The sequence below is a fragment of the Notolabrus celidotus genome, chromosome 1 (assembly GCF_009762535.1).
Source record: "Notolabrus celidotus isolate fNotCel1 chromosome 1, fNotCel1.pri, whole genome shotgun sequence".
NCBI classification, from domain to species: Eukaryota; Metazoa; Chordata; class Actinopteri; order Labriformes; family Labridae; genus Notolabrus; species Notolabrus celidotus.
In genome coordinates, this window is record NC_048272.1 from 23,618,084 (window position 1) to 23,644,754 (window position 26,671).

At 42.5% G+C, this 26,671-nt stretch overlaps 1 protein-coding gene across 1 annotated transcript in view; it reads left to right on the forward strand.

The window, feature by feature from the left end:
- plxna1b (plexin A1b) overlaps positions 1–26,671 on the forward strand; it is a 213,408-nt gene that overhangs the window by 146,494 nt on the left and 40,243 nt on the right. Inside the window, 4 exon segments of the mRNA XM_034684651.1 lie at positions 1,970–2,170; positions 16,473–16,569; positions 19,358–19,548; positions 25,323–25,474. Coding sequence (XP_034540542.1) covers positions 1,970–2,170; positions 16,473–16,569; positions 19,358–19,548; positions 25,323–25,474 — 641 coding nt within the window.

A 26,671-nucleotide genomic window follows, 5' to 3' on the forward strand; every position in this document is an offset into this window, starting at 1 on the left:
TCCATCTTTCTTTTGACCCTTCTTTTTTTGATTCTTTCTTGTTTTTTATTCTCTTTTTTCTTTCTCGCATCACTAACTATCTGATTCCCATGGCTTCACTCAGCTCTGTTCCCAATTAAATTGGGCTCTTCTGCTTCTCCCACTACCTTCTTCCCCTCACATACTTCTCACATCCCTCCTTTCTTTTTCTTTTCTTCATCCTCTCCCTCTTCCCCCATCTCCTCCATTCCCTACCAGCCATCCATTTTGCTCCCAAACTTCCTCCTAGTTGATTGCACATCAGGTCTTCTGTTGCCTATTTCTTTCCCCTCTCTAATTTTGTGTTAGGCATGAGTTTGTGTGTGTGATCAGACACAAAAGGCCGGGGCTAAGCAGCCTAATGAACAAACTCCGGCATTGTGTTCTGGCCCCGGGATACACTGTAGCTTCTATGTACACCAGCTCAGAGAAGAGGAGGGGAGAGAAAATGTACTGACAGTGAGCCAGCTATCTGCTTAAAGGAGAAGCTCCAACAGAGTGAGGTAGAGGCTGTGCAGCGAGTATTTCACAAAGGTGTTGGTAGATGTTATCCTCTCTTAAGCTTCTCTTGTTTGTCCACACAGGTACATATCCTGCCCTGTAACATAAGGCTCCTCTACGCTCTTGTTACACAGTGTTTAAAATATTTCAGAGAAGTGAAGAGAAATGTGTGTTTTGATTTTTGATCCCAGCTGCTTCTTTCTTTAAGGCCCTTTTAGACGAAAGATTCATTGGAATCTTTGACAAAAGTTCATAGCTCTATGTCTTCTTCTCCTCACATCACAAAGCATCTCCTCCCTCCACATGTCTCTTATTATGTGAGTCACTTAGCAGTGTATTTAGGTTATACAATGTGTGATTTGTCAGCAGATTTGTTATCCTTTTTGGCTCTGAGACTACAGTACAGGCTTGGTTAGTTCCACCCAAGCTTTAACTTATGTTGTATAAGATCTGTCATCCCCCACCCTCCTGCTCACTCTCTCTTCTTCTCAGTGTTGACGAGCTCTGCATCGCTGCCAGAACATGGCATGAACACAGTAATGACTTCATTTCCTTCCAGCACATGCACACATGAATACATAGGAAGTGTTTCATACTGAGTGGACTGTCCTGTCTTATTCTGCCTCAGTAACTTAACACATGCAGGCACGCACGGACACACATGGCTCTGTCTGCACATTAAGAAACTAATTTGTCCAGATGAATCTTTGCAAGGACACACACAAGCACGCACACACCCTCCAGGGTTGTGGACTCTAGTGCTTTGAGCCAGTGGATGGGCGGCTTCCAGATGATCTAAACAACACTCTGTTGGCTCTGGCCAATATCAATGACTGATGTGCACACACCACACACACACACACACACACACACACACACACACACACACATACACACACACACACACACACACACACACACACACACACACACACACACACACACACACACACACACACACACACATGGAGGCAAACACAAAGTTCATGAGCTCATTATTCCATCACACACATGGATATAATACACTGGAGTCTATCTTCTTCCAGTAACAACGCAGCACTGTTGTGAGTCAAATAGTGTTACTGGTTAGATAATCTTTAGTGAACTTTGTGTGACGCTCTCTTGCCCAAGTGTTGTTGTGCAGCCTCTACATCTGGTGCAAGGCAAGTGAGAGTCTTGCACAATCCTGCAGCACATATGAACAGTGCATCCCAGCACAGCTCTTTAAGCTGAGCGTGTTTTAGCAAATCTGGCGTGAAGTCAAATATGTCGCCCGCGGCTCTTATCAACAAAGAAGTGATTTATTTCATCACTCCTGCTCTTCTTTTTCAGCTCTTTATGCTTTGTTTGCTCGCTCTTCTGACTGCATTAATAGCCTCCGCCTCTATCTTTCTTTTATTTTTCCTCTGGGGGTAAGCATTAAAAAGTATCTCTTGTTTCGTCTCTGCAGGACTGTCCTCAGATCCTCCCTTCCACCCAGATCTACATCCCTGTTGGAGTGACCAAGCCAATCACCTTAGCTGCCAAGAACCTGCCCCAGCCGCAGTCAGGACAGAGGAACTATGAGTGCGTCTTTCACATCCAGGGAGAGACGCACAGTGTGCCTGCCCTGCGCTTCAACAGCACCTCCATCCAGTGCCAGAAAACAGCGGTGAGTAGCAAAGAATCAAATGAGAAGACTTTTGGTATTCTGGTTGTATGAGTGGAAATTAATGAAGCCCCGTCAGTGGTGGAGGACTGCATGTGATGGTGGTGTGTTGCAGGATTGTAATAGTGAAACAAACATGGATGTGTGCCATTTCTGACTCTAGCTGTTGTTTTGTTTATCAATAACATTCAGGTTTAAGATTTGTCTCGTCCAATGAAAAATAGCTTTTGATGTTAAGCATGGTAAGGTCAGTTTAATGTAAAAAGCACATTTAAAAACATCAGTAGCTGACCAAAGTGCTGAACCGTTCACAAAAGAAGTAGTTCATAAGAAACAAGATGATTATAAGGACAAATGAGACAGAAACAAAGACTTATAATGAGCTGCATGCTCAGGACAAGAGGAGTCAAATACTATTTTGTCAAAGTGTGTTTTAAAGCTAGGGTTGGTAGTCAGATTTAGATCCACTTTTTGTTATACTAAACCTGTGAAAACACCAACCAATCCATGCCATCAGGAGCCAAATTATGAAACCAATCAAATTCCATCCTGCCATTCTGCCTGCCACCTGCACATACATTTCATGTTTGTTTGTGTTTTTAACTTTCACTATGATAATGTTTTGATGTTTTCTTAACGCTGAGTGAGACATGAGTTGACGTAGTGTAAAACACAAATGATGTGCTGAGGACCGGTTTTGAATCAGTCATGAATGTATGGTCCCGAATCAGCGGCGCTCGTGCATGTGAGCGGGGGCATCATTTTGGAGGAGCTCCGAGGGGAGGGGTTAGACGGAGTCCTGAGGAAATGCTACATTCAAATTCATGCTAGTTTTCCATGACTACCAACCCTAGCTTTAATGTAAGGCTTGAAAGATTTGACAGAGAAGGTAGATCTTATCAAGGAGGGAAGGCTGATCCACATGCAAGAGGACTCAACTGCAAAAGTGCAGTCACCGCGAGGTCAAGGACTTGAGCAAGGAGCTATCATGAGTCCCATGTTAAAAAAAACTAAGTGCATAGAAACATTGTTAAAAAAAACACCACTGTGTAGACATGACTCTGAATAATACTTGGACTCTTTACAGGCTAAAAGCACAGTCATTTAGTATTATTACTCTTGTCCAAATCAATGCAACTAGGTAACTGAATCATGAACCTGGTAAGGACATCGACTCAGTCTGGGTTTAAATAATGGCCTACTACAACTAATGAGCACTTTAGACACTAACGTACTCATTGTCCTGATGGATCACCGCGCTCCACTTGGACACTGGCTCACTCACAAGCCAGATAAATGATCCGCGGCTGTTCTTCGCACATTGAACTGATAGCAAATTAATACTGATGATTAGATTACACTTACACATTAATTGAATTGGGGCGCACTTGAAAAATCATTGGCTGAAGGGGATTTTCCCAGATTGTGCATCAAAATGATAAAAGATTGTCATTTTTCATGTGTTTGTTGTTGGTATGTGTGAGTGTTGTGGGCCGGATTCAAGTGTTCTCAAGGATGTTTTTTGCAGAAGTTTTTCTTATAAAAGTGTGTGTGTGTGTGTGTGTGTGTGTGTGTGTGTGTGTGTGTGTGTGTGTGTGTGTCTGTCTGTCTGTGTGTGTGTGTGTGTGTGTGTGTGTGTGTAGGATTTACAGGTAAGCATGGTAGAGTGCATTCCTGGTTTGTGTGTTGAAAAATGGTTGTGCAAATGTATGTGTGTGTGTGTGTGCGCGTGAATGCGTGTTTGTGAGGCTTCAAACTAGCGTGACAGATAAGAGGTAGCTAGCGTTGCGCTTCACTGAGGCTGAAAATGTGAAGAGGAAGTCTGTCTCTGAACCTAGTTGGAAGCGGATTGATCATGTTTACACCTCCACTCTATACCTCTCTCTCTCTCTCTCTCTCTCTCTCTCTCTCTCTCTCTCTCTCTCTCTCTCTCCCTCTCTCTCTCCCCTCTCTCTCTCTCTCTCTCCCTCTCTCTCTCCCTCCCTCCCTTGCCCTTCCTCTCTCTGCAAGAGGAGCTCATCTTTCTCTCTGCCTCCCTCCTTCTTGTCTGTCATACTTTCTCTTCCAGCCATTCCCCACTGTCACTGTAGCATCCTCATCCCCTCGTACACTCGCTCCTGCAGCCTATTTCCATCAACAAAACTGTATCAGAAGAGTGCTAGAGCTGTTAATTTTGTTGTAGACGAGTGTGTTAAAATGTCGCTCTACGTGTAGCACATGAAATAAATTAACTAGCAAAATTAGAAAAAGAGTGCAGAAGTTTCCACGTCTGGTTAATTAGCTGTAGCGCCTTCAAAAACGGAAATACCTTTTTGTGTGATTCACCTCGTCATTCCAGTCACAAGTCAATGCGGGCATATAGGAAATAGTTGACACTTAAGAAACACACACACCCCTCAGCAGCAATCTCTGGGTAGCCTCCGTGACAGCTAGCACATCATTTGATTCTCCCTGTATTGATGAGCAGTCTTCAGGTGCTGGCACACGCTAGCAAGTTGTTTGTGAAGGCAGGGCTAATTACCTAGCGATAGGGTTGTCTCTCCACAGAGATGTCTGTTTATTGACTGTTTATTGTTGCTGCAAGGGCAGTGCTAATCAGCAGCAGAGCTTAGCCTTGGCCAAAAGCTGAATTTCTTCATTTGATGTCCACAAAGCAGACATGCTAGCAGCAATTAGCCCAAGGCTGTCAGCACTTAGCCCTTGTTAGCAATTAGCCGTGCCAACTTGACTGCACTTTCAGATATCGATGCAGTGTGTGCATCAACTCTTTCGTGAGGCTGTAGTTAGATTCAGCTGATGAAAAAGATGCCAGCTGCATGAACTTGCCATTAAGGCATAATTCATCCCAGCCTGAGCTTATGAGCATAATTATGTGTCATAAATTATTAGGATGGGAGTCTTATTATAGCTCCGGAGCAGTATTTCAAAAGAATGAGCGTCTTAAATATTAGTTTATCCGTTTATAGACCTTCATATCTCTACTTTTCATGCCCCCCCTTCTCTATGTTTGTTCCTTCTTTGACAGTGTTCAGCACCAACTTAATGAATCATGTATGACTCTGCAGTAGAAATAGACTTCATCTGTTATGCTGCGTACACACTGCTGCCTCCTTGGTTTGCAGGCACCCAACTCCCTCCCGCGATGGGGAGAGGGGTTAATCAGTGTCTGTGCGTGTGTGCACATGTGCATCCTTCAATATGCTTCAGGCTATGGATCCCAGGATAGCTGTGCATGTGGGTGTTTGGGTGTACAGTTTCATTATAGCACTGCAAGAACACTGTTGGGGAGGGCTTGCTAATCAATGGGATAAACACAGGGCTGCTAATCCACAGTTTAGCCTTGGTTGAAAATGCACACGAGTGTTTGCCACTGTGTCAAACTGACACTCACTCACTTTTAAGGATGATGAGGATGAAGGCAGAGACCAGAATTATGTGACAAGAATTCCTGTAAAAGTGACAAAAGAGAGGCGAATGAAAGAGAGAGGACCTTGAGGTCAAAGAGACAGAGGATACACGTAGAGGAAAGACGGATGAGAAAAACAAGAGATGTAACACTAGACAGCAGAGGAAACAGCTAAAAAATGGAGATGAGAGACTTTCCAGGGAAATTGGAGCGTAGTAGACAATTTCAGGTGAGATGAATGTAGAAAAGTGAGAGGGAGAGTAATATTGAAAAGAACAGAGACAGGATAAAGAGATGAGAGGTTGCGAGAGAGAAAATCAGCTCAAAAGTCTCTCCTGAGGCCAAAACTCATTCTCCTCTCTTTCACACAATATCATCATACTGTCTAAAGGAAGATGACTATCCATGGGATATCCAGGATATCCACAGTCGGATCATGTTTAAACTCTAGCTTCCCATACATTTCTCCTTTTACAGTGGCTGTTATAACTCAATACTCTCACATAGTATCCCCTAACAGGAGACTGTCAATAATCTACTGTGTATGTGACACACATGATATATGATAGTGTAACATCAGCTCTATACTGACCTCGCTGGATATCGACTTTCCATATCTGCTTATGGGGGAAAATATTGGTGCTATGGTGTTCCTGTATAAGGTTACTGTACATAACAAGGGATCCCAAAGGGGAGGAAAGGCTGTGTATCACAAGACATGAGAAAGAATGCAGCACTTGGGAAAGCTGGTTTTATTTTTGCAACTATAGGGACATGAAACAAGCAGACCACACAATGTCCGAGGTGTGAGGACTTTGAAGAATCATACGCTAAGGGTCTGGATTTAAAAAATGCTCAAAGCTCTAAATTTTGCTGTGTCAAGCTTTCAGAATGTTTGCGCTGTGAAAAATATGTTTTTACTCACTTTTCTGTTCTCACTTTGAAGTTGGATACTTTGCCAAACCTAGTAACTCAACATTTTTGGAACCTGTGAAAGCCGATGAAATGGCAGATTGTCAAAGGTCCTATAGCAAGTTAAGTGGAGGAGACTGCTGATCATTTAGTTTAAAAAAAGGACTCCATACTTCCAAGTGCCAAACAAGCCCACATTACCACTGACACATACAGAGCCATCCGCCAGGCCGTATGGTAGCAGTTAACTCCGGTCAGCAGAAACCACAACAACAAGCTGGTGTCTACAACAGTTCCTTCCGGCTTCCTGACCCAGCCCAGACACCTTCCTCGTGTGTGTGGCCCAATCAGAGGTTGAGGTGAGGGTGTGAGGCCGAATGAGATGCTGAGCTGTGGGCTGGGAAGTCATGCTCAGATAACTGGAGGGGTCATGGGAGCGAGTAAACACATGTACACACAATGCTTGCAGACACATGTGATCACACTTTGGGGTCAGTGAGGCTGATGGAGCACAGCTGGGCTCTGTTGGAAGGGCGAGGTTGAGAGAGCTATTCCAGACTTGTCCTTTTTCTGTTGCTCGCTCTCTCTCCCCTTGTTCTTAGCTGTTTGTCCATTTTTACCTTTGTAACACTATTTTCCCTCCATCTTTATCCTTCTTTCTTGTTACTCCCTTGAGGGCAGGAATGAGAGGACAGATATTATCAGCGCAGGCCTTACACCATTACCTTCCGTCTGATAAACCACTCGGCTACTCCATCACCGTCTTCCTCTCACTCCTTCATTGGGTGGAAAAAGAGCAGACATGGGGGCAGCAGGAGAAAATCTAGTTTGGGATAGGGTGTGTGTCTGTGTGTTATTCTGCTGTGTGTAGAGAGAGGGCAGCTGTTTGTTAAAGGAGAAATGGGAAGTATCAGGGGTACTGATGGCATCCAATTAAGATAGATAAAATGATGATGAATTGCAGGCAGGCAGCAGAGACGGACGCTCCTGTGTGAGTGTGAGCGCACACACACAAACCCACGGATGGGAAGATGGGAGGAGGAGAAAACAGGGAAAGCAGCCTTTTAGATATGAAGAAGAAAAAGAGAAAAGGAAGAGATGGAGGATGAAAGAAGAAATGAAGGCAAGTAGATTTGAAAGCAGAGATAGCAGGAGAAAGAGAGGGAGAAGGGAGGACAAAGACTGCATAGAGAGAGAGAGTTTGGAGGGCGAATAATCTGCTCCCCTCCGATGGGAAATGAGAGAAGGGTGGCAGACAAGAAAGATGGATAGATAGATGAATAGATGGGTAGACGGAGCAAATGGAGGTCTGGAGAAGAGGCCAAACATGTCTGCAGGGAGAGCGCTTAACACAAACCACACTGGTCTAATAGTGTCATACAACCCTCACATGGTGTGTGCTAGAGAGCGGAGAGAGAGAGAGAGATAGAGAGAGGGAGCTGATGCAAACTTTAGCCTGACTTTCTAAGACTTTCTGGAGTTTGGAGGATTTGTTAAAATATGTAACCGAGTGTAAAAACTGCAAATGATGAATTATTGAAAATAAACTTTCATTTTAAATAAATCATCGCACAGGAAAATACACACACGCAGTGCCAAAGGTGGCAGAGACGAGACTAATGAGGGCCTTTGCGCTGGTCGGTGGAGGGTAGGCGCAGCGGAGCATGGTACAGCGTGGTCTGGCATGGCCTGGCACAGCTTAATGAGATATAAACAGTAGACCTGCCACTGCAGTCAGCCACAGCACACACTGACACTGTTTTAATTGGCTTGCAGATGGTGTGCTTGTGTGTGTATGTGTGTGTGTGTGTGTTCAGTGTCCGGGTTGACTGAAGTGCATGGGAATTCATTGGAATTTATTTTAGGCGCAGCAGATTGAAGGCCATTCGTTGTTTCAAAAGTTGGCTCCCTCATCATGTGATACTTCAGCTTCAGGCTGCACTGATCTGATTTAGATTTTCAGACACTGCTTTGTGTTGGTTTGTGTCACATGAAGTGTCTGTGTCTCTTTTGTTTGTTCCTGAAAAAAGGGGTATTGTCCCTCTTATAAGTGAATGATTTGTTTGTGAGTACGCTTTTTAAAATGTATGTCCTCTTTACTTTGATTATTGATTTATGTATAAGAATGTGTTCACTTTAAAACAAACCACTCATCTTCTTGTGGTACCGCTGAAAAGAAGTCTCTCTCTACTCTGTCCTCACTTTCCTCCTTCATACTTCAACCCTCCTAGTCATCTACCTATCTCCATCTCTACCTCTTCCTTCTCCTCCTTCCTCCTCTTCATCTCAGCCTCGTCATTGGCTCTCTTCCTCTCCCCCTCTCTGTCAGGTGGAGAGCACAGCTCCCACACTCCTCTCCTGGATAAATAAGAATTAATTGCTGTTCAGCTATCAGCATATGTCAGCTTCTCCACCCCATCCTCCAGCTCCATTTCATCATCTTCTTCTCTTCCCTGTCTCTCTTCTGGGTTCTCTCCAATCTTTAACCTTTACTCTGAAATCCCTCTCCCTTAAAGCTCGCTCCACCCTTCAGTATGTTAAAGAAATAATCTCCTGCTGTTAACCAGTTAAGGAGAGATTAGAGAAGAGACCATATCTGCCTATGTGTATTTACTTTTTCCCTTTTGGTTGAAAAGTAGCCGGAATTCCGGCCAACACCTCCTCCACAATCACAAATATACACAATAGCAAAAACTGTAATGACGAAAATAGTCAAAAAAAACAGCAAACACGCTATGCTAGCTATCAACTGACTGGATTCAAACTAGGGATGCACGATATTATCGGCACATTATCAGTATCGGACGATATTGGTTTTAAAATGAATGAATCGGACATCAGCCAACACGCTGATATCCGACGATATAATTAACTGATAAAATAATGGGCTGCTGCACACATGTTGGGCTCATGTTTTAAGTTAAATTTGATTTAAGCAGCAGTCTGTAAGGTACATGTAGCTGACTAATTTAGGCACATTTACTGTCAAAGGAAACCATTTTATTTAATTTGGGTTTAATTGCTGTACAGTTGCACTTTTCACATGTTCCCTGTGAACAGAGGTTTGGTTTACTTACTATGTCAAATGTGAAATTTGCCAAATTTGCCCTGGTTGTGGGAATTGTTATGATTGTCTCATGGAGAGCATCATCCAAGTTTTAAGTAGGATGTATCTTTTTGTATGAATTTTGTTTGAAAGCAATTGTCATAAATCAAGTGCAGTTTAAAGTATTAAGAATTTTTCTTATTTTGCACAAGAAATTAATATTACATAACAAATGTGATAAGAGTATCACCATAATACTGTACGCTAATTCCAGTACAGAAGAGAATTGATGATCTCTGCAATTAGGTGTGCGGCAAAAAATATCGGTAATCGGCTAAATGAGTTGTAAAATATCGGCAAATCGTATATCGGCAAAAAATCCAATATCGTGCATCCCCAATTCAAACGTTTTAAAACTTACTTCAGTAATTGTGCTGTGTTTTAGCCTCTAACATCGTAACATTAAAAAACAACACTTGCGTACAAATAGTGTCCAAGCAGCTGCCGTCTACCTCCATGAGATGGAATTAGTGCTGAGGAAAATTAACTCTTTATATTCCAGTGCTGCTAAATGGCCAAATGAGGTCAGTACAAAAAATTTAACTTAACTGTAGTACAGTAATTTGTCAAGGGACAGAGCAAGGTGCGAAAATAGTGAAAGGTTCTTTCTCATTTCAATGAGTTTCAGCCTATTTACTTCCCCATGTCGTTACATGTGTGTCATGTGACAGAGAGTGCAGATGAAGTCTTGCAGATGTGTGCGAGTGATCAAAGACTTGCAAAGGAAGACAGAGTGTGTTAGAGTTTGTGATGGAAGAATTGGCGCCTTAAGAAAGGAATGAGTGTACGGGGGCAAAAAGGGTGAGCAGACTAAAAAATATGACCATTTCTGTAAACGACCGAAAATCATCCTTTTGTCCGGGGAGAGGTCTAGAAAGCTTACGCTAGCTTAATGCGTGTGCTGGAAAATAAGAAACACTGGCTATGGCAGCATTATTTTTCCCTCCAGCCAGCACTTTTTTTCCTAGTCCCCTCTCTCTCTTTTTCCCTTTCCATCAATGAAGAAAGTGTGTGTGTGTGCATGTGTGTGTTTGTGTGTGTAAGAGATAAGCTGGGTAACTGGGTCCAGCAATGCCCTCAAATCCTGTTAGCATTAGCGATTAGCACTGGCTAACAGCCCTTATTATGAGCGGCAGCTGATTCCGCGCCGTCTGACCCCACACATACAGTACATACACACACACGCACACACTCGCTAAGCTATAGGAAGGATTACTACTTGATCCTTGATTAGGAGGCCATATCTGCTTGGAAGTTGTGTGTGTATGTGTGTTTCAAGGGTACTGTTGTGTGTATGTTTCTATATGTTGCTAAACACTGTTTACCATGCCTAATCTAGTATTCAGAATTCCTTCTCTGTCCTCTGCTTTTCTTTGGCACCATCCTAATGTGTCTTCTGTCAAAGTGTTCTACAAAACCCTTTTTAATTTAGAATAACTTAGATTAATAGAGACGCAGTGAGGTCGTACTTTTTGATGATAACTGTCATCTTCACCTTGAGAGGCAGAGTACAGATCAGCCCATCCTCTCCCAGGTACGGGCCTGCCCTGGGCTAGTTTGATATTTTTAGCGGTCCAGCTTGCACACACCTTCAAAATGACTAATTATCAGGCTGTGACCCTCACAGAAGGTACCCGTTGTTACTTGAAACGTGCCTTCCTTCATCCCTCCTTCTCCATCCATCTATCCTCGCATCACCTCCTCCAGTTTGCAGTGACACAGGTCCAGCTGGTGCTGCAGTGTTTTAATTGACACATCTCATCCTCTAGGACAAAGTCTGTCCCCAATTTTAATTTTTAAGGTCCTCCACTTGCGCGGATTTTTAGTCCTGTCTTCGCTTTTCTTTTGTTTTATGTAGTGTCTCTTAGTGTCTCTCCCTTGGATTCAACACTGTTGCTGATGCGTTTTGTCGTCTTATTCTCTGTGATCTTTCCATATTTGTGTTGTGTATTTTTAAAATAAGTTCAAAAGATAACTGATTTCAAAAAACCCTCTTATTTTCTTTCCACTCACCTTTAGTTTTTCCGACGTCTCTTCTCTTTAAAGCCTGCAGACATACTGATTGTAACATCACCTTTATCTCCTAACTCTTAGATGTATATGGACTGAATCATAGAGTGTTAAACGTACTGTTTTTACATCTCTCCTCCCCTTCACAAATGCGAATCCTGACCTTTTGAGAGTATCCTGCTTAATGTTTGCATTTTCATCTTAGAATCTGCTGTGCAGTGAATAAACCATGTACAGGGTGCATGTGTGTATTCCCTGAACTGCGTATGGTGCAACAATGCTGGTTCAGTATGAAAGTTTAATAAGCCTTTGGTGCAATGAGAGGAGATGAGCTTTGGATCATAACCTAACCTTTCCAAAGCTTCCCACCACCCGCTACTGCCCATTAAACACACATACATACACACACACACACACACACACACACACACACACACACACACACACACACACACACACACACACACACACACACACACACACACACACACACACACACACACAGACACTTCTCCCTCACTAAATATTCATGTTTGTTGTTGGTGGAAGTACATGCCCAAGCAGATCCCAGAAACCCCTCCCTCAACATATACCCTGCCCTTAGAGGACAGATGTGCAAACACAGACACGTGAGAAACAGAGATGGAGAGGGGGTGAAGAAGGCAGGCCGTGTTATTGTTTCGTCGGAACCTCCACACCTCTGTCATGTGTGTGTTAAGGTTTTCAGAGAGAAGACTTGTCAGTAGATAAAGCAGGGTGAAGAGGTCCTCACACATCTATCATCTGTTTCACTATCAAAGGAGTTTGCCTCCTCTCAGTTGGTTTAGAGGGGGATCAGGCTGTGATCTGATTGGTTGACGTGTCAAGAAGCGGGATAAAAGTGCAAAAAAGCTTGACATTGTGTCTTCAGTCATGAGCAGATATAACAGGGCAGCAAGGACAGAGCGATCTCATGACAGTTATATAGAAAAATACATACGGGACACAACATTTAATACATTCTGCAAACAGGGCCTCAGCTTGTTTCAAAGAAAGGATATCCAGCATATTACATGATCTCAGGATAACATTTTTTATTCCGGCCAACAAAAAAAAAGGAAAATATTTGTCTTTACAAGCAGCTCCTGACATTTTCTAGTTAATATCAGGACATTCTTATTTCTGGAACTTGCCTTTCAAACATGTACTTGACAGTGGAGATGATCTGTGTTTGAATGGCTTTCACCATAAAATATACTCCGTTTGGTTTAGGTGTTTGCTTCCATGTGTAAATGGGGCATATGTCTCACTTTTTCTACCACTCGTCATTACCTTCTTGCTGTATTTCATTTACTCTTCTCTGAAGCTTTACATCTCAGCCTCTGTAACGTTCCCTCTTTCTTTCCTTCCCTCTCCTTGTGTTGCATGCATGTAGTCTCTCATATGTTCACCCCATCTCCACTCGGTGAAGAGGTGTTCATTTTCCCAGACAGACTGGGTGGTCTCTCTAGGGAGAGAGAAAGGAGGGAGGGAAAGACTGAAGAAGTTCATATGTTTGGACTTGAGTAGAGAGAAATAATAGCAGACATCCCAAACATGTGCTGTTTTGTATGTGTCTTATCTTCCTGTGTTTTTCATGTGTTCTTATTTATCACTTTTTATTTCCTGTACAGTGCCATGCAATCAGTCTTTGATGCATTCGCTGACATCCGTTTCTTTGAAAGTGTCTTGTGTGCAGAATGCATATTTAGAGTAGAGTGTGCACATGTGTTCCTCTGGACATGTTTGCTTTCTGCGATAAAGGAATCTGCTCCATATTTCCTTGTTTGACTGTGGGCGTCCCGGGGGATGAAAGTAGGGAGAGAAAGTCTGACTGAGATTGATGGGGGAGGAGGTTTGTAAAGAGGAAGAGGGAAGGAATAATGAGAGGGAGAGAGAGAGGAAAAAGAGTGGGTGGAACGGAGGATTGCGAGAGAGGGCGAGGCAGAGGAATGTGTGAAAAGACCAAGGCAGACATGTCAGGGAACAAATTGAAAATGCCAATTTCACTTTAGCCCCCACCGGCTCAGGCGCTTACAGGCCAGGCCAGGCCTCTTATTCCATGTGTAAATGAATGGTGTCCACAGAATAACACACAATCACCTCTCTCTATCCATCTCGCCCTCGCTATTTCTGCTTCACCCTTGCTGTTGTATCATCCTCTTTCCCTGCCCACATTCTCATCCTTCTTATCACCATTTTTTCATTGGTTTGCTCCCTGTACTCCACTTGTCTAAGCTGACTCCACCTCTGTCTTTGTGACCCATGAGCCAACCCCAACATTTTACAGTATTTTACTCATCACCTGTCACTTCTCTTTTTTCCCTTCTCAGCTCTTCCTATCATCTGGTATTTTTTTGCTCTTTTCGAATTGTCATTTTCTTGCTACCTGTAGCCTTACTCTTCCCCTTCAGATCAACCCTACAACATTTACTCAAGCATACATGTTATTTGTCTTACCAAACCAGGTTCACTGGCCTCAAAGGAGCAGACACCTCCCTTTGAAAACTTGTGCTTGCAAACTGTCAGTACTGACATCTTCAGTTATTTTGTGGATTAATTCATTGGTCTATTAAATGTCAGAACACATTATGAACCTATTATGATGTCTTTAAACAACATGAAACACAGAGTTATTTAGTTTGTAGATATCCTGTTAAAGAGAGGCAATACATGCAACCATTTGAGTGGCTTAGATAAGACAATTTTGCTTAACCCTCCTGTTATGTTGCAGGTCAAATTGACCCTTTTTAAAGTTGATTTCAGGCAATATATGCCTTCCAAACCAGCTAAATGCAGCATAAAAATCTGGGCAGCATGTGACAGAAAAGGTGTCATGTTAATTTATCAACATCACTTCATAAAAAAAAAATTCAAATTTTAAAATAAAATAAACTAAAATCTAAGTCATGTCAAACTATTGTATTTATATTTAGGGCTCTCCCAAGTATATTAAAAAAAGTTTTAACATGAATTTTAATGAAAAATTAGTGAGTTATCCTCATTGAACCATGATCTGAGAATTAAAGAACACTAATGGACTAAATCTTGATTTAAATGGTTAGTAATGGAGTTAAAAATTAGATCTAAAAAAAATGGTATTGGTATTTTTTGGGGTTCTGACACTTGGGATAATTGAATATGCCCCAGGTCAAATTGACCCAGGAACATTATTGCTGTTACAGAGAAACAAACATAACAGGAGGGTTAAAGACTGACTTCAACAGTTGTTCAGTGGCAGGAAAATGTATCAATGAAAAGTGTCTCGTTCAACCAAGCTAGTAATTTTGGTCTAGTAATTGTACAGTGATGCAGTCTTAAGCTGTATTATTTGCCCTAATAGTTAATGTGTGTGAATAAGTTTCCTTGTTGATTGTCCAGCAGCTTTGCTGGCAGGTGGAGTGACTGAGGGAAAAAGTTTCCAACTAGAATCATCAACATTCATCAGAAAACACAATTTGAAGCAATTTAATGTTAAAATTAGTAAGAACAAACTAGTTGTTCTCCTGAGATACACATAGACATGTCCTATTATTTGGATATCAGCCTCCAAGGCAGCTGGATGTAAATCATCAAAATCCCAAAAAGTGAAGAATGAACTAATCATCCATTCACTCATTGTGACATTGCTGTGTCCCCTTTATTTTCTTATCTTCTCTCAGCACATTTCTCGGTCCTTTCCCGCTCAAATACATTCAAATTCACCATTATTACAGATGTCAAGATAAATCTCACAGTATCGCACTGGAGTGGGCGATATCACAGCAGCGAAGTTGTAGCTAGATTCAATCTGTGAGGGCCTTGTAGCCTCAGGCTCAGGGCTTTCACTCTGGATTTTATCACCACTTCACTAAAGGAGAATAGTCCTGCAATCTGTCACCCCAAGGCCACCAAAGATAGTGACCACAGCAGTGTTAGTGAGAGTGACCGGGCACCCTTTGACTGACAGAGGCATCAGGTTAACTCAAGTCTCACCAGCCAACGAATCAGAGCAGCAGCCTCAAAGCGGAGCACAGGCAGTCTCGTCGTATCGCTGTCTAGCTTCTGTTCTGTGTTGTTTCAAAGACAGTTAATGAATGGAGGAGTTAATAATGCAAAAATGTGTCAGACTGGGGGGAGCAGGGTTTTTGATGAATGGGATGATTGTGTATTTACCTCAGCTGCTTTGTGAAAGTGAGAGGCAGGGATTGAGGAGGCGGTGTAACTTCTAAAGCTGCATTTTATTTGCCGGTGATAATCATCGTAGATAATTTATTTGTGGGGAGGTTGGGAGGGGTCTCATAGGAACTCTTTCTCAGTTATTCCCACAGTTAACACACCGCCATCACATCCCCGCTTTTGAAGCCTGTTGTCTCATTTAAAGCGATTCCATAAAACTGATTATGCCGACGACGAGTCAATTACATTTCAACTCTTATTAGTTCAGGATGCAAAAATGAAATTAGATGAGAATATTATTGTTAGAGATATATACCGCTTTTCATTCATCACTGGAATGAAATGAGTCACACAGTGAACGGGATTCCAATCTCTTAATCAACTCTGTGCTCTGCCAGGCGGCGGTGGCGGCGGATGTGCCGCGTGTTAAAATCACAATATAGTCTGTCTTTCATCATTCATTTTTATGGCCCTTCAACTGTGTGAGCGCCGCGGGCTATGACATTACCACCAGCTACTCTCTGAACTCAATATGCTCTTTTAGATTTCTGACTCCTTTACTAATTTAATATTTAGTAAATGGCTCCAAAATCCAAATGTCTTATTATGATGCTGTTCTGGTTTAGGATACACATTTTTCTAGGTTTTGATTCTACCATGAACACTGATCTTGATTTTGTTGTTTGATATTGCAGTACACCTACGAGGGCAATGACATCAGTGACCTGCCCGTGGACCTGTCTGTGGTTTGGAATGGAAACTTTGTCATTGACAATCCTTACAACATCAAAGGTGAGTCATGTCATACTGTATTTCATCCTCTCTCATCCACCATTAAAAGTGCTTTAAATCTGTCAGTTTTCTCAACACACAATTAATCTTGTAAATCAGACATCATGTTTCGGGTCAGTCATTATAGAGAACAGAAGAGAAACGTACTTTATTAATCCCCATGGTGGAAATTCAATTTTTTTCCACTCCTGTTAATTTTGTGGTCATGCTACACACACAGTTTGGTATATACATACAATTTTACAAACAGTGCAGTGAACATGCACTTAGGGAGAGATGTCGGAGTGAGGATGCTGCCATCAACCAGCACACTCAAAGCAGTTGGGGGTTTGGTGACTTGCTCAAGGGCACCTCAGCAGTGCCCAGACAAGTGAACTAGCACCTCTCCAGCCACCAGTCCACTTGCCAAACTTTGTCCATACTGGGACTCAAACCAGCGACCCTCCAGTTTCCAAGTCAAGTCCCTATGGGCTGAACTACTGCCGCCGCAGCTTTGATGATTCCTCTATTCTAGCTGAGTCATGGTGGATGCAGCACCTTTTAAAAAAGGAGGCTAATACATACAGTAGCTTTGTGACTTTCACTAAACAATCTTCATCTGAAGAATTGATCATAAACATATTCTCTTAACCCACTGACTCTTGTGATCAATGTTCTTGTTCACTAAAAGGCTCAAGTATTTTGTTTCTTACATATTTCAAGGAAACCCTGTTCATCAGATTTTGAACTTTAAAGGTTTATTTTGTTTCCAGAGTAGGTGTTGTTAATTTGATTTTAACTGCATATTCAATTCAGTAAATTAACTGTGAGATAGACCGTACAAAATTAATGTAATTCCTGGCCTTGCTACAAAATGATCACATTCTTGTTTTTGAAAGAAAGACGTAGGCAACCTGTGTGTAGGCAACAGGGACACTGTAATCAATCAATTTGAACTGCATACGTTGAATACCTCAGAATACTCAAATGCTGATTTTTTTGCAAACACACAAGTTTAAAAAGCAGACATAGTGTACATGATATAATGTGTATTCGTTAATAGATGTATACTGTATATATATGTATTGACTTATAGATGTGTCTGTTAAGGTTCAGATTTACCTTCCACGACTTTACTGTCATAGCCAGATGAGAGTGAGAAGTGGTGCTAGTAACTGTTGTAACATACTGAATACTTAGTAAGCCTGTAAACGACTGATGAACAGATTAAGATTCAAATTGAGCGCATTTTCTCTGAATGGTGCATTGAAGTCAGATCTGTTGATATTTATTAGGAGCTTAAAAATTGATCCAACATAATGTGTTGATAATTTTCACACTCATTTCACCAGTAAATGACTTCTTGTTCCTTGTTCTCAGTTTCACTGAGAAAAGTTGCATAGGTAATGTTAAGTGTTTTTGCTGATGCATCACATCACACTTGTATTTCACACCCCTGTGAGAAGAATAACGCCCCTTATCTGCAACCCTGGTGCTCCAGATGTTCACACATAGAATGAGAATAATTATAATATGTGTTAATTGTTGTTACACAGTATTATTATACATGTACACTGATCCATAACCACGCCTCCTCCTCCAAACAAAGAACCATGTACACATTATCAATGCACCTCTGCGGGAGAAGAGGATGAGATCATGTCTGTTGGATATAATTACTGGTAGGACAGTCTTTACATTGCTGTCTCCATAATTATTGTGGCCTGAACAGCACAGCAGGAGTCTGTAACATTATTCCCCTGCTGTGAGGTAAGGTAACATCATCTCCAGACACCATTGCGTTCAATACAGCCTGTTGACGTCTTGCACAGGGACCTCAGTGCAGCAGAGGATGCTATAGTGTCTTGTTCTGTTTGTTTCTCTGTGATTGTTAAAGAAACAGCGAGCAGCTGGGGTTTCCTTGTTGTATTGAAAATAAGAAAGGTTGTTACATCTGAAAGTCTGTGAGGCGATGATCATTTTCATTTCGTCAGTCATGTAAAGTAACACCACACAGTCACTTTCTTTCATTTATCGATGCCGCTCTTTGTGATGTACAGAGCAAGCTGTTGAGGTCTCAAGTTTCACATATACCAATATGTTATATTGATGTGTTTGGAACGTATACTAGACTCAGGGTGTGGACACAGGAACCCCACTGCAGGCCTCAGTAACAGGGTGTTTATATTCATAGGGGTGACATAAAAGGCTCTGACTAAGCACAGTGTTTCTAAACCGCGTCTTCACAAACATACAGCAGCACTGACAGAATACCATATGAGCAACGTGCATCAGTGTCAGTTATTGTGTGTTAACCAAGCCTAAATCTCCTGAAGGGCGACCTACAGCACAAAGATGCCTCTCTGTCTCTCTGTCTATCTCCTTTCACCCTCTGCACTCTCCCCATTTCTCAATCATGATAATCATCTCCTGGAGTATGAGAGATGCTCTCTTGTCTTAAACACTGATATGTTAATGTAATTAGAGAGGAGTCGTTTAGCGGCCCGTAATTGGTACAGGCTTGCTCTAAAGCTGCTCCATGACCAATGGGATTTGGGGATGGAATAGCAGAGAGGGAAAAAAAATCACTGTACAATTCCTGAGGCTTTTAGCAGATTGTGCCTAAACTCAACTTGTTCTTGTGCTACTGACAAACTTTTAAAACGTTTGATCTTCAAAAGGTTGTGTAACTTGTGAGGTTGTACTGTATTAAACCCAAACTATACTGATGCTAAGGTTACTTAGTTGTTTTTCTGGCCCCATTTCCTCCTTTTAATCATTTTCTTTCATCTCCCCTCCTCCTCACCAGCCCACCTGTATAAATGCTATGCACTGAGGGACAGCTGTGGAATGTGTCTGAAGGCAAACCCCAGGTTTGAGTGCGGCTGGTGCGTACAGGAGAAGAAGTGCTCCCTGAGGCAGGAGTGCACTCCTCCAGAGACCACATGGATGCACGCCACCACAGGAAACAGCCGCTGTGCACACCCAAAGATCACCAAGGTAAGTCTTCTACGTAAAGACAAACGCTCACACAGGACGCCATACAGCAGCTTCACAGTTTGCTATGTAAGCTTTGGAAAGTAACAGATGTCTAAATGCTTGGGTAGCACACACATGCTACACATAATAACACCCCAAGATCTGCAAGACCAGGCAACACTTTCAAAACAAACAAAGTTGAAGAAAAACTCAGTCTATGCTACTATTTGGTGTGCTTTGCCCAACAACTCAGTCTCACAAATGACAGATGAGTCAGGTGTTTGTCAGGGGCAGAGAGGGGTCAGAGAGAAATAGGTTCAAGTAACACTATGCCTTCGTATCACAAATATTATCACCTCTTGTTCTGCAAACTTGAAAAACTTGCCTTACGACAAAACTCAGAGGATTATTGAATAAAGAAAGAAAGATTATCAAAGTCAGCTAAAAGTAAGATTTCCATAAGAGGAAATTAGAAACTCTACCTTTGCTTCGTCATTGTTTGTGCTCGGCGAGTGGAGGGGAGCAAGCAGGGAGGAGAGACAACTTAGGAGCAATCACCATGACTGCAACCACAACACAGATGGGCCGGCCAGGAGGAGGCGGTTCACACACACCAAGACTCAACACACTGACGTGATTAGAGATGATGGCTACACATGCATACACACACTCACACACTCACAAACTCACACACACACACACACACACACACACACACACACACACATACACACACACACACACACACACATACAAACACCTGAGGAGGTGGAGAGGATGGTTGTCTGGAGTGCGTGAGTGCAGAAGGGAGACAAAAAAAACCAGAGAATTTTTGAGGTGTGCTAATTGTGTCCCACCATGAGCGCAGAAAGTGTGTGTGCTCATTTGTGGGGTGTGACAGGCTGGGTGAGCTTAGGCGTCTAAGCATCCTGGCGTACCCATCTGCTGCCACTGGTAGCCATGGCAGTGGTCCTAGTCTGACTGTGACCCGGGTCAGCGTCCCCACAGCTCACCACTGGGAGTGACACACACACTTGCACACTCTCCCACAGACACACACACATGCGCTGCTATGGGAGACGTGTCCTGAACATTGAAATCATACCCTTCCCTCCTTTTGCTTTCTTCCCCTCTTTTCTTTCCCTCGATCACTTCTTCTTTTAACATTTCTTTTTTTTTAAATGTAATTCCTTCTGAGATAAATTGAAGCGTTTTCTCGGTCAAAACGAGGGCCACTTCTCTCCATTTAAATGAGTGTGAAATATATGTATAGTTTATAATGCATGCCCGTTTCATCAATGCAGACTTTTATGGCTGGAGTCCTCAGTACATTTCCTGTGTGACACGGGTTCGCCTCTCTGAATGCGTAATGGAGATATTGGATAATTAGGGCACTGGCACATAGATAAATCCGTTAGCTAATGCTTTCCCTCTCTTCTTGCTCGCTTCAGTTATCTCTTTGAAACAAGCGTACAGAGGCAATTGGGTTGTGTGTGTGTCTATGTATGAGAGACATGGAGGGGGGGGTGCGTGTGTGTGTGTGCAAGCATGTGCTATTGCATGCATATTGAGAGGTAAATCCTGGCCTCGGGGCATGATGTTGGTGGCAGTCAAAAAAACAGACGTAGAAACGCTTCAAAGCAGCAGAAGGAGAAACCTGCAGCAGGTTTGCAGAGCTTGGAAGAAACAAAGGAAGGTGAAAGAAAAGAGAGAGATGACAGGGGAAGCGTTATCTCGGAGCCACTCTGCCAGCCTCACCTCTCCTCTCCACCTTTGACATTTACAGTGTGACATTTAATGCCAGAAGAACATCCGCAGGCGACAAAGAAAAGCTTTCTCCTCTCTCCTGCCATTTCATCCCTTAGTTCTCCCAAAGAGTATCACATGCATGACACAAATTGAATATTACTCCACTTTTTTACCATCCATTCTGTCAAGTCAAATCCCTTTTTTCTAGTTAGACACCCCAGTTTTTGATTTATTTTCACATTATTCAAGCTTCTTGATTCATTTTTGCAGCATGCTAGTTGCTGTGTGGCCATCAGCTAGGGGATTAGCCACTTATTTCATTTGGACGGGAATGTGAGTTCAACCGGGACAGAAACGCCACCAGAGAGAGAAAGTGTGTCAGCACACACATAACATACAGACACATAATAAACACAGCTATCCAGAGCTTTCAGAGTAGCAAGCGTTGAACCCATTTTGTGTCATTTCCGAGCATGCTATTGCCCATTTGACGTTGTTCAATAGTGTGCAGTGGGGTACTGTTCCAGTAATGGCTCTGGCACCTAAGTACTGTTCTCCAAACACAGCAATTTGTGTTATAAGCTCTAAATGATTAGTTTCAGACATTGTAAGAATGTGGTTGTTAGGCTGTAAAAGTGCTGCTTTTATTGTGCTGTATTATTTTCTGCCCTGACATTGTGCACTAAGATTAATTACTTCTCCTTTCACAGCATGCAAACACACAATTTGTTTGTGTGTGTGAAAAGACACACACTTCAAAAACCACTTCTACGCATAAACACAAACACATTTTTTGTCATCTGTTAACATATATAACAGGTTTAAAATCAGAGATGAAATATATTACAGCAGTATAGCTCGTGTGGTTTCCTCAAATCACAGTCCAAGTCACAACAAGAGAAACAAAAAGAGAATATACACACGCATATATACACACTGTCTGCTGCTGTCCCTCAGCGTAATGCAGCAGTGTCCTAGTACTGGCCTTGGATGCTTCCTGGCCCTCCATCATCCATCATCTCCTGCCTGCCTTCTCCTAGGGGATAGGAAGAGCATTACAGCTAGCCCTTAGAAACCAATTAAAACAACACAGAGCAGACCAGTGTGTGTCTGTGTGTATATGTGTGTCTGTATGTGTGAGGGGGTGTGCATTGTTAGTGCTTTAGCATAAGGCATACATCTGTGTTGGTAACATTTTTTATGATGCACTGTATGTAAGAGATTTGTGTATCTGCGTGTACTTTAAGTATCTGATTTATGCATGGATTAGTGTCAGGATGCATGTCTTTGTTTCGACTGTGCATGTGCAAAGCCAATAATTCTTTCTCATGTAATTGCTGCAGTATTGGCCTCTGCCAGACTTTCTACCTCTGTATCTTCCTTTAGCCAATCATCCGTCTCTTCCCTTCCTCTTTCCCCTTTCCTTCCCTTTTCCTGTATCCTTTGTCTCTGTTAACCTTGCTTGTCCTCACTCGTTGCCTCTGTTGTTGAGAGTGTTCTTGCATTTGAGAAGCCTGAATCAACCAGGACTCTGTGTTATAGAGTTGTAAGAAGGGACTCATTGTTACAGCCTTGAGTATCGCTGTTAATTTAATTATTCTGAATAAATACTTATGTATGTTATTCATAAAAATGTTTTATTACAACTGATTGTACTTAAGACTTTGATGTCTTAATAAAGTTTTAGTACTATTTTTATGATCATAGAAACTGAACATGCTCTCAAAGTTCAGCAAAAATAATTCGCCTCAGTGTGATTCTGACTGCCGTCAGATGTTCGTAACATTTCACATCTTCACTAAGGTCATCTTTCAATTAGTTACATGTGAACATTTATTGGCATAGACTCATAACATCTCTTTTATCGCTCACTTCATCGCTTCCATCAGTTTTTTTTGTGACTTTTTTTGAAAGGCTTTCACATAACAGATAAACTTCAGAATCCTTTCGCCATGTTCATATTATCTCTTAGTGTGTCCTCTGCCTCCGTCCTCCTCCTCCTCCTCCTCATCAGCCTCTTCTATAACTAGCAGATGCTATCTGTTCATTGCTGCTCAGCCCGCCACAATAGGCCTCACACAAAGCCTCCGACACAACGGAACAAGTCAGAGACGAAGAGAAAAAAAGGGGGTTGAATGAGTGTTGAGCGCTGTGACTGTGAGAGGAGAGAATAGAGCAAGTGTTAAGGCTGGCGGCTTTTATCAAAAAGAGCTTTTTGTTTGTGTTGTTTAGTTGTGGATGCAACTACTTGTATGTATGTGTGCGTGTGCGTGTGTGTGTGTGTGTGTTTTGATAAGCCAGTGCTTATGGAGAAAAAAAGATTTGATTACCATATCTGAAGATTCTGACTGGTGCACCACTGTGTGCCACTCACTCTTTTGTCTCTATCTGAAATACACACATTCAGGCGCATTGACAAAGAGACAGAGCATGAATTAAAAAGACACAAGTCCGGAGAGAAACAAGGAAAGGGCTAGAGAAGGAGGAGGGATGTCCATCAGAAGGCTAGCTGGTGTAAGATGGGAATCACTCTTTAATTATATCACTGTGGCATTTCAGTTTTGGCCCACATGACAGTGGGCTTTGTTCCCATTGAGAGTTGCTGTTAGTGGTGTCCTGAACACCTCTGGCTTTTACTGGCCTGCCACCTTTTTTCTATAATGATGTTAGGCTGGGCATCATTGCCAGGTACCAGGTGGAGGAATAGACTCGAAGAGAGCAGGTTAAGAGATCTAATTTAGATGTAAGGTGATACTTCAGTTGACTGTTTGGCATTTTAGAAAATGCCCTTATTCACTTTGCACAGGCATGGATGTGATTATAGAGACCCATTATGATCACTTTCAATGGTAAAATAAATCTGGCATCCAACAAATGGTTAGCTTAGCACAAAGACTGAAAATGTCTATTTATTGTCTAGTTTATTTTAAGCACCACCTGTCACCACAGCCACCAGATCCACATGTTTTCTCAACCATCTCAGTTTTCATTTTGTCACTCAACTTTTTTAAAGTGACCCGCCTTTGAAAGGTGCTATATAAATTCTATTTATCATTATCATTATTATCATTACTGTCATTTTAAGTGGTTAGCTTTTGCTACTTCTAGAGTGAACAAGCTTTGATGTATGCTCAGCAAAGAAGCAGGCAAGTCACAACGTCAGCAAACTTGCAGCACCAACTTGTTTTCATGGAAAGCTTTCGAACTTGCCAAAAAGAAATCCGTGGTTCATCAGCGGTGTTAAAATATTTATGTGGTATTTGGCACTTACCCTCCTCACCTTGTATGCATATTTGTATTCTAAGGATCCAGGGGTTCATTCTTCTCAGGGACATATCTGACTGAGAGCAAGAATGAGAGCCTAATTGGTGATCATTCGTTTTATCCGTTCTTTACGGCAAACCAGGTCAAAGATGGACGTTACCCACAGCCTTTCCTCAAGACACCAACGTCTCAGCCCCCTCCGCCCTCGTCCCACCCTGCTGTGACAAATGACCCCACCCTCCCCCTGCCAGGTCCTAATCCAATTAGCTTTAGCCCTAATTATGCTAGTAATGACTGATTACTGAAGGGGCCATTGTCTGTGTCTGCGGGCTGGATGAATGGGACGGTGATTAGTGACTGGGCTAGCCTTGGGTAGCCATTAGCACCTCCGCACACCTTTCACAGACCTCTAGGGGAAAGAGAGGGAGCAGAGGTCGCTGTGTGGAGTAATTGTGCTCAGTAGATTAATCGTCACAAGGTTAAATGAGAGATGTAACTGAGGGCTTGATGGCTGGGTCCAGGTTAAGTGTGTGAGTTGGCAGGTTGTGAATGTTTGACTGAGTTGAGGCGGATTAATGGATTCAGGGTCATTTTTCATCGCACTTAATGAGGTAGCAAGTATCTGAGTCACTCAGACTGGGAGGTGACTATAATGACTTAAGTAAACTGTCATCCACGCCAACATACAATATGTGTTCTATGATTTACTGCTCCGGTTGGAAATCGATAGTCACATATGTTCTGGCTAACGTATGTCTTTTCTAATCTGTTTTTCCATCCAGTTACATCCTGAGACAGGGCCCAGGCAGGGAGGAACCATGCTGACCATCAGTGGGGAGAACCTGGGTCTGCAGTTTAAAGACATCCAGAACGGAGTCCGCATCGGGAAGGTGGCCTGCAATCCTCAGGAGGAGCAGTACATCAGTGCTGAACAGTACGTCCACACTATCTCCATCCTTATCTATTCACTACTTCTCCTAAGCCTCTTTGCTTCTGAAACTCTCTCCTCCATGCTTTCTTTTCTACAATTCTATAATTTAGAAAATATCTACGCTTTTGTCCAAAGCGACGTACAACACAAGCAAGTATTTAGACTGGAGGGAAAAACCTTAGTAAGTGTGACAAAGTGCTTCAAGTTGATTGGCCACAGGCTCTGCCATCTAGTGCCAGAAGAAGTGATCTGGTATCTCCTATATCAACCTTATACAAACTGCTGAGCATTTGGACGACTCTCTTACACGGGACTTCCACTTCCGGTCCGTCTCCAATCCGCTGCGGTCTGGCTCCTTGCGCTCTCCTCGTCAACACCCACCGGTTGCGTTTTCGGAACGCAACACGGAGAAGGACCGTCAGACAGCTGGAGTCATGTGACCGAGATTTTCCGGTGGCAATCACTGAGTCAAGAAGTCTCCTCCTCCTCTCCTCGTCCACGTTTATCAGCCTCTGAAAACCTCTGACTTGATGACTCCAGGCCTGCCTCTGCTCTAAATTTCATTTTGTTGTCATAGTTAAGTTAAAGTGTTTAGAGTGTTTTATTCAGAAAATGAACCGGGTTTTTATTTTGTTTTGGTGCCTGACATCCTGTTCAGCTCCATCTGCTCTGTGCTGAATTGATGCGTCGTGCTCCGGCATCCGGCAAAAATAAAAGTCTTGTGTATCTGATCCGTTGCTTTCTGACCTGCCGGATCAGCGACGCAGCCGGAATGCAACGGAGCGGATCCAGTGGGGTTAACACATTGACTAGAATAGAAACCTATCAGATCTGGTGCCGTGCCGGATCGGAGACGGACCTGAGACGGATCTGGTGGAATTTGGCCATTAGACCTCTGTTTCTGTTAACCCTGCACTGGTTAAGCACTGTTCTCTAATACTGTATGTTGTGTTTGGTACAGAAACACAGCTCAATCAAAACCAAAGTTTTTCTTCTGCCCCCTTTATCAAAATTAAAACCAGTTCTGGGAGAAATGTAGTGAATGATTTATTTCTTCTAAAATCTCTTTCACGAATGAAAGCTTGTCATGTCAGCACTCCATCTGATCAAGCTTTTTTAACTACTTTCTGGGAAACTGTAAATCATGATGGGTACTCTGGTGAAACAGACTTTGTATTTAATAAATGTTATTTTCTGTGG